Genomic DNA, 8,646 nt, shown 5'->3' on the forward strand with positions numbered 1-8,646 from the left:
TTTTGTTGATTAGACAAAATCTAAGAAAACAGGTGTTACTCTCAAAACTTTTTTCCAAAATTTCTGGACTGCATTTTCTTTTCAATTTCATTACAAAATGTGTTCCTTACTCGCTATAATAATTGGAACAAAATGCACTCCATAAACTCCATACCACCTGTTAGGCATTGAGCTGTCCGTCATGGAGGCCGTTCTGCAGAAAGTGGAACTAATGCAACACAGAACAGATGGAAAACGGAAAGAGATACCTCCAAATTATTCACAGGTACCTCTAATAAAACCGCAACTAACATGACAATATAGTCAAACACAGCAAGGCTAGTTTTAAAGTGAAAAAAAGGACATTTAATTAACTTTTCAACTCGAACAGAATTTAAGAATGATTCTCAACCATTCCTGACCCAGATGTAGAATATTTCGGCAGAATTATGCCATAATACTTTTTGTAGAGCTGTGTTTAAGGTTTCCAAGCTAAATTTTACCAATTAGTTGATTTATTTGAAGCCTATACAAACATAAGACCCTTGTGTCTGATATAAGTTCTCTTTTATTTCTTTAATATTTGAATATATTTACCATAAAATCATTCCTTATGGAAAAAAGTGGTTTAAATAAATAATTAAAAGCCCAAAATTAAGATAGCATGTAATTCAACTTCTCAGCAGAACAGTAATGAAGCACAATACGTATGGGAGGAGTTTTGGAACAGTATGCGGTTTTAACAAAATACTTTTTTTTTTTTTTTTTAAACACACAGTGTGGCTGCTGATGCTGAGAGCAGGCGAAGGGGAGTGTAATCTCCGAGAACGTGAGGAGATTACCAGGTGTTTGGGAATAACATCAATCCTATAATCTCTCTGCAGTGCAAATCTAACACTTGTACCTAAAGGCAGAGCTTCAAAGGAAATGAGATTAACTCCTTGAAATCGACTTACTACTGGAATTATTTCCCAGACGCTCCGTATATATGACAACTATATTGCTCTGGAGTGAAACTTTTCAAGGACCACAGTGTTTCTCTTTGCAAAACCGAACTCTTTTTAGTACATTCTCTATCAAACAGGTATAGGAGGAAAATAAAAAAAAAGAACAAAAACAAGTTTAGGAGTTTCATTACTGCTCATACACATAAGGATTACACTTTGAAAAACAAATCTAATCTCTCAACATACATAAGAAAATATACATTTCAATTTATTGTGTTAGAATGTTTTTTTTTATCATCTTAATAAAATCATATAACTCTTTTATTTACATTTGGTGTAGGGTAATACTGATTGTAATGCAATACTGTCACCTTGTGTTTTTTTCTTTTTTTTTTCTGTTACATTTCTTTTGCTCACTTGATAAACAGAAGCACTCTTACATTCAGGTTTGGACGCGGAAGCTCCCGAGAAGTGCAGACGGGAATAATGACACACATTCTTCCAAACAGAAAGATGACTTCTGAGACGAGGGTGAATCGGCTCGCTTGAGAACATTAAGTAGTCTGGAGGCGAAGACAACGGGGTGACACGGCTGAGATGACCTAAAGAACCAGCACCCGGTGTAGCTTTTTTATTAGCTGTAAAAAAAAATTCTCTTGCAGCACCAGGACGGTCAGTTCAGGGAGGTGTTGGAATGGGAGGGGCTGAGTTGACTGAGCCATGGGGTGAAATGGAGGTCTTTGTTGGTGGAAAAAGCTGTTAACAGGAGAAAGACAGGATTTCCACAGTGGTGAAGGCAGTGGGCAGAGGTCACACCCTCTCTACTCGACTGGGGTCGTACGAGTCTGATGAGAAAAACCAAGAGAGAAGGAGAAGTGAGAGGCAGAGTTTAACCAAACTGGACCTGAAAGGAAGACTTGTTTTCTTTGCCGCTGGAGTCAGTTTAGCTCTAAGAGTCAATACTAAACTCAACTAAAAAAGATCAGATATGTTTTCATTTCATTACATTAACATGAACATGTTTGTGTTTAATAATAATTGAACTTTATTGATCTCACATTGCAGAAAATACCTCTGCATTTAAAGGAGAATTCCGGTTTTTAACACTTTTAGCCCATTTTCTGTAGTGTCCAGGATGAAATCAAATGATCGACACCAAAATTTTGACAATTGGTCCTGTCTCTGATATTTGGCTCATGCAGAATCCCCCCCTGGCTGCTTCAGAATGGCTTCCATTGTGCATGTCCGATAATGTCCTTAAAACAACCTTAAACGTTCTTTTTTTAAAATATGCTACTCACCGGGTCGTCAGCGCTGTTCAATGACGTTCCAAAAAAAGTTTCGTAAAGAAAAAACGTTCCTGTAGTGTTTTATTTAGCATTCACCACAATACCATTGGATTCGATTAATTGGTTCATTTCTTTTTTTTTTTTTACACCTTACAGGCTAGACAATGTTTCAAATATGAAATAAATCAATGAAAGCTGATAACAGCAATAGCAAATAACAGAAGTAGAAAAGTTGCACTCCACCTATTCCTATGAAAACCTCATTCACTGAAAAATAATAATACCCCCGCGTTAAAAAACCTGAACAAATACTCTTGCAGAGGTATCGATGCATTGGATCGTCGGCCGTTGGATCGATGCATCGATGCAAAACTATTATTATTTACACCCCTAATTAGCACATTGTCACTCTGCTAAAAACCACAGCAAATTGCTTTTTTTCTAACGTATTTACTGGTTTGCCGGAAGTTTCCTAGCTTCCTGGAAACATAGGCTTTTAACCAACAGCAATCTACCCAGAAAATATATATTTTTTAAATTAATCATATTTTAAATTAATTTTTGTCTTACAAATTCCTGACTTCATGCTACGGAGAACGTTGTATTTTAAAGTTCATAATTAAGGCCTATTATTGAGGAAAACTTTTTTGTTTTTGCTTTCCAACATCAGAAAATATCCAGGTTTTGTCTCAAATATAAATAAAACCAATCCTGAAGTTTTTACTTTTTGTCCTTTGTTCGTAGCCATTTTTTTATGATCTACTATGATGCTACTGCTTTGTTTTAGGAACACACTCAGATTTCCAGATTCCCTGATAATATGGGGCTGCTTTTCAGGTAAAGTGGCAGGGCAGAAGGCACATCTACAGGATATTCAGGAATTTTGTCAGCTCCATTATTATTTTATTTTGTTATTTTAGGAGCAAAAAGCAAAGTTTACTTTAGAAACAGCAGCTAAACTGAAGTACATTGCCAGCCAACTTTAACAATCACAATAAACCCAATAAGCAACATATTTTAAATGTGTAACATTATGCATAAGTATCATTAAAAAACAGAACATTTATATAATGGGGATACATTAGGGAAAAAGATAATATTTTAATGATTTTACACTCACCTGAGCCAGAGAGCATTTCTTCATCCTCCATATCAGAGGTGCCACAGGTCCCTGCACTGAAGCTTAGAGGCAGAGTTATTTCTCTCTTGGGAACGCTGCGGGGTTTGGGGAGCAGAGGAGGTTTCTGGAGCTTGGTGCGCTGCTTTGGTATCGGTAACTTTCCTCCCTCTGCATGTTGAGTGGTCTCAGGTCTACAGACCAATGCTGGGTTATGTTCCTCTTTCACATTCCTCAAGGTCTTTTCATTGTCCTCCACAATTCTTAATTCCATTATTCTCTCCTCAACTCCGAGTTTAAAATGCTTCTCTTCACTCGGCATACTGCTTGCTGTTTGTCCAGTTTCACCGCTCACCTCACAGACCCGTACCTCCTCCTCCTGTATTAGCTCCTCCCTAGACATCTCATCAGTTACTTCTTGAGGTTCTTCAAGATTTCCCAAGTTGACATGTTCGTCCAGGTTATCCTCTTCCTGAGTTCTATTTCTGTTCTCTTCCAGCTCCCCCTCCTCCTTACATCCTCGCTGAACAACATTCTCAGTCTTCTTACAAACCTCCAAAGTCAGGTCTTCTCTTTCTTTAGTTTCAGGTTCCTCTACAGAATCGGGACTTTTCAGGCTAAGGCGTCTTATTCTAGACACCGAGTCAAGCTCTTTGAAACGTGCCATTCTGTCTGTAGTGGAGCCAGTTGAAGCTGCAGCAGAAGAAGCTGCAGAACAATTCAGCTTATCCTGCAGAGATTCGATAAGTTTGCCCGTTCCGCCTCTGCCTTTGTTCTCCCCACTGCATATGCTGAGTGATAACGTCTCGTCTGGGGTGACGGGAAGGGACAGGCGAAGCTTACTTGGTGGGAACTCTGGAATCTCTAGAACTGATGGAATTTCTGGATCCTGATTCTCGAGGCCATCACTATGATCCCTGCTGTGCTTCAGTCTGTTCTCATCCCCTTGTGCCACACCTAACCCTACCTCTTCAATCTCTTGCAAATCTGTATCTTTGACTGTCAAGGAATCCTCATTGACTTGCTCAAACTCTCTTTTCACATACTGTGTTTCTTCATTTAGACTTTGCTGGTTCTCAGTCATAATAGTGTCTATGTCAGGCTCATCATTGTCTGCCACACATAATGCCTCTACTGGAACTGAAATACCCAAGATCCGTGCAGCCCTCTCCTCTATTGACTCATTTTCCGGGATACCTTTAGCACATTTGACTTCGAATAGGTTGCTGAGGTCCTCTGCAGGCAAAGTGTTGGCCTTTTCCTGAATAAGTAGGCTCTCTAAGTGCTTATCTGCTATTGTTGAGTCGTTATTGTAGGTAAGAGGTTCAGTGAGCGCATATCTCTCATCCCCATAATCATCTACAAGCACATACGAGACCTCCATTGTCTGTCTTGTAATATGTAGTGAACTGCCTTTTTTAGGTGATATGCAATGTTCCCTCTCTTTTCCATAAACCTTAGCCTCACCCTGCAACAGAGAGAGATCTGATTTCGAGTGTCCTTTTGACTTATGATCAAGTTCTTCTTTTGAATTGTGCTCAAAACTGCTACTGGTTTTTATGAGTGCTTTACTATGACCTTTATGACTGAGTGGGGATGGGACAGAGAGTGAGCGCTGCATAGGCTCTCCGGGACCACCAGGTGTTTCTGTGTAGACAGTTAGCCCAACGTCCCTCAACAATGACTCTTGAGGCACTGGGATGTCCTGCCTATAGAGGTGGTTTGGCTCATAATTTGAGAGAACAAAGGACAAATGACAGTTGTTGCTGTGGTCTGGGTTGAGAAGCGGGGACTGTTTACCTGTTACTGGCATGTTTTTACCCTGTGGCTTTAATAAAGTTCTACTAATTTCCATGGATTCCAGATCAGCACCAGAGGCAAAGGACTTTGATCTCTGCTTTATGTGTTTGGGCTTTTCTATGTGCATTGGGGGAAGACTAATTGCTTCCCGACCAGGTTCTGGACCATCAGGGAAATCTGCTCCTGTTTTAATCCAGGCTAGCTTTTCGTCAACACTGCCAAAGTCCTTTTTAAATTTACTCACATTTGGTCTCTTGCTTATTGTGTCTTCCATCTCTTTATTAATTGTCTCCAATTCACCAATAGCATCACAGGGTCGTCGGTTTACAGGTTTTAAGAGAAACTGCCCAAAAACCAATTGTTCTTCACTTTCTTGTGGACTGGTCTTCTTCGGAGAAGATAATTGATGTTCTCCCTTATTTTGTGTCTTGGTAGGGGAGGATATGTCCGGTTGTGTGTGCTGAAGGGATGGCGTTTTTGATGGGCTTAGGCTGAGACGTGAAAAGGCGCTATTACTGGATGGATGAAGGTTTTTTTGACCCGTCATTGGGTAACCATAAGAGGAGGCACTATCAGTCCCATTATCAATATCCATGGTATCTGAGACTGACTGGAGAGTCTCCTGTCCCCTGGTAGGGCTTTGGTTTTCTTGACTTTTAAAATCTGTCACAGGTGAGCCTGTTTGAGTTTCCTGATTACGGTATTGGTTTCCAGGCCAAGACCCACCATAGCCCGCCTCTTTGTCTTCATTTGCTTGAAGTACCCAAGCATCTATGACTTCCTTTCTGAGAGGTGCTCTCTTGTAATTCCTCATTGAGGATGTGCTGGTGGTGTGATAGCGAGAGTAGCATGATTTGATAGGTATCTCATTTACAGACTTGCTACGGATGTTGGGGCTTTCTCTGAGACCTACAGCAAAAGTGTCTGTTTTCGTGACGGTCAGGTTTGGCATTGCCTCATTGTTGTTCTGATCAGCTGCTAAGCCTTTGTTAATGTTTGTTGGTGTGTGAACCGGGACACTCACAAGGCAAAAGATGGTTTCACTCACTCTCCTCTTGGTGTTCCTGTGGATTTCTTGGCCTGACTCTGGTAAAATAGTCTTTACTTGCGTGATGGTTTCAGCAAATACCTGGTCTGAACTAGACCCCTGACGAGAAAAGGTCCTTGTTAAGGGGGGCTGAAACGCTGAGGAAGGGGATAAAGGTGATGGTAGAGTTTCAAGATGTCTATTGTTGCAGTTTTGGTCGGGTGCTCGGAAGTTACTTATAGTTTCTTTGTGCAAATCACTTCGCCACCTTTTATTTTCATTTTCCAAGTTGCTAGAAGACGTCTGGTTGTTTTCATCTGCCAGTTTGGCTGAAATAAAAGGCCCCAGTGGCGGGGGCAAGAAGGCACTGTCGTCGGGGGCAGGCTCCGACACGGTAACACTGGGAAGCTCATTACGAATGTGGCGGATTTTGTCAGCGTCCGTCAAGGAGTTACCACCCAAAGCTGACGAAATGTGACGGATGCGAGGATCATCAAATGAGATGTACTGAACTCCCCCTCCTGAACGCTCCTGGGTTGAATATACAGGGTATAGCTGCTTCTGGGTGGATGTACTTCTCTCTCTATGGGGATTGGGCCAGGAACAAGCAGGATGCCTGATGAACCAATGAGTTCCATCAGGAGCCACTTGTATCTGAGGATACATATCCCCTCTGTACCTAAAGGTCAAAGAAAAGAAGGTTACACAAAGACCAAAGTAACATAAAAACTGTCTTTCTTTTCTCAAATACCTTATTTGGTCAACAGTCGAACAGTGAGGAACAGTGCTTTCTTTTTATAAAACAAACTCATACATATCTCGTTACTACTGGCATTGTTGTCATCTAAAAGATTTGCTAAAGCAGGTTCATATCACAGATGATTTTGATCACAACAGTTATTGTAATTCTTGTGAATTAAACAAATAGTAAAGGATGTTTGACACCATCTTTAACTTTGAGCTTTGTTTTGAATCAGTTAAATGACTTATGTTTCAGCTGTGGGGTTATGTAACACTAAATGACAGTCGGTAAAACCGCTTAATAAGAAAAGCAAACAGAGCTGGTCCAACATTTTAAACAAAGTGGGGGTGGGTAAGGCGGCAGCATGGTTTGCTACGGTAGTAGCCATTCAAAATTTCCCCACTTTCCTTGATGGGCCCTGGGTTGGTCCTTGGCTGGTCCTCTACAATTCCTTTTTAAACATCAATCTTTGTACTAAAATATTCTTTCTGTCATGATTTGTGGACATAAAGATCTAAAGAGAAGCGTCATCTCTTGGTCAGACCCTGTAATTCAGCGAAAGGGTGGAGTCAGAGTTAAAAAAATGCACTTCCTTTAGAAGGCCAGTGGCTGGAAGCTGGAGGGGAGTTGCAGGGAAGTTTGCTGCCATTTGGCTGGTGATCCCAGACTAACAATTACCAGGATTTAAATTTCAAAGGAACTCAGGAACAGCCATTAGATATATCTACAACTCTATTTCTTAGGCTTGTTCTAAGTTCTGTTGAAGAGACAGTGTATTCCCCAATGCATTCTGGTATTTCTTCTTCTCATTCCTAAAATTTTTATAGAGGGTATCAGTGGTGTCAAAAGTACACACATTTGTCACGTAAGTAGAAGTATAGATACTGCATTTTAAAAACACTCTGGTAAAAGTTGAAGTATCAAATCAACCTATTTACTCAAGTAAAAGTGAAAAAGCATGTGCTAAAAACTACTGAAAGTATAAAAGTATAAAGTAACCTTTAAAAAAACAGCCAGATGCCACTATATGAATTGAAAGCTTATTTTTTCGACTTTTACCAAAGATTCTCTGAGATAGGGCCAAGGATGAGGGAGGTCTTTTTGGCCTCGTCTCCATCTCCCGATACGCTCTCGCCTGTGTCCGACCTTTCAGAAATTTCGACATCTTTTTCTGAATCCAAAATTGTAGCAATGGCATAGACAATTCACGTTTACAGTTTGAAGAACACCTGCTTGCTTCTGATGATTTCCTTTAGCTAACCAATGAGTGTTTGCGTTATATATCTCATCCAATTACGCTAGTTTTCACTAGATGTGGATGGAGCCAATGATCTCTATTGGATGGCGCACATGAGGTGAAATAAATATTTATAAACATTAAACCGAAGAAAAGAGTAACGTGTAATGTTTGTTTTAAAAATGTAAGGAATAGAAAGTACAGATACTTGTGTGAAAATATAATGAGTAGAAGTCAGAAGTAGGAAGAAAAATAAGTAATGGTGTAAAGTAAACCTAAAAAGTATTTGTACTTTGTTACTTGACCCCTTCTGGAGGGTATTTACTGTTAGCTATTTTTTGTTTAACATCCATCAATTGTTGTTGCTACTGGACAATCAAATATTTGAACAAAGGTGTGAGCTTTTCCACTGGGACCACATTGATGGATCAAAGGCTACGTTCACACTGCAGGCCTTAATGCTCAATTCCGATTTTTTTGTGAAATCGGATTTTTTTGCGTGTCCGTT

At 40.0% G+C, this 8,646-nt stretch overlaps 1 protein-coding gene across 2 annotated transcripts in view; it reads right to left on the minus strand.

The window, feature by feature from the left end:
- Nucleotides 1–667: 667 nt before the first annotated feature.
- Nucleotides 668–8,646, minus strand: part of kiaa1462 (KIAA1462 ortholog) — a 47,645-nt gene continuing 39,666 nt past the window's right edge. For both annotated transcript variants that reach the window (XM_015375534.1, XM_015375533.1), the window contains exons 4-5: nucleotides 3,336–6,838; nucleotides 668–1,771 (exon numbers count right to left, since the gene is read on the minus strand). In XM_015375534.1, the coding sequence (XP_015231020.1) occupies nucleotides 1,737–1,771; nucleotides 3,336–6,838 (3,538 nt within the window). In that variant the 3' untranslated portion in view covers nucleotides 668–1,736. The remainder of the gene's footprint in view (nucleotides 1,772–3,335; nucleotides 6,839–8,646) is intronic.

The sequence above is a fragment of the Cyprinodon variegatus genome, unplaced genomic scaffold (genome assembly GCF_000732505.1).
Source record: "Cyprinodon variegatus isolate N-32 unplaced genomic scaffold, C_variegatus-1.0 Scaffold120, whole genome shotgun sequence".
Taxonomy (NCBI): Eukaryota; Metazoa; Chordata; class Actinopteri; order Cyprinodontiformes; family Cyprinodontidae; genus Cyprinodon; species Cyprinodon variegatus.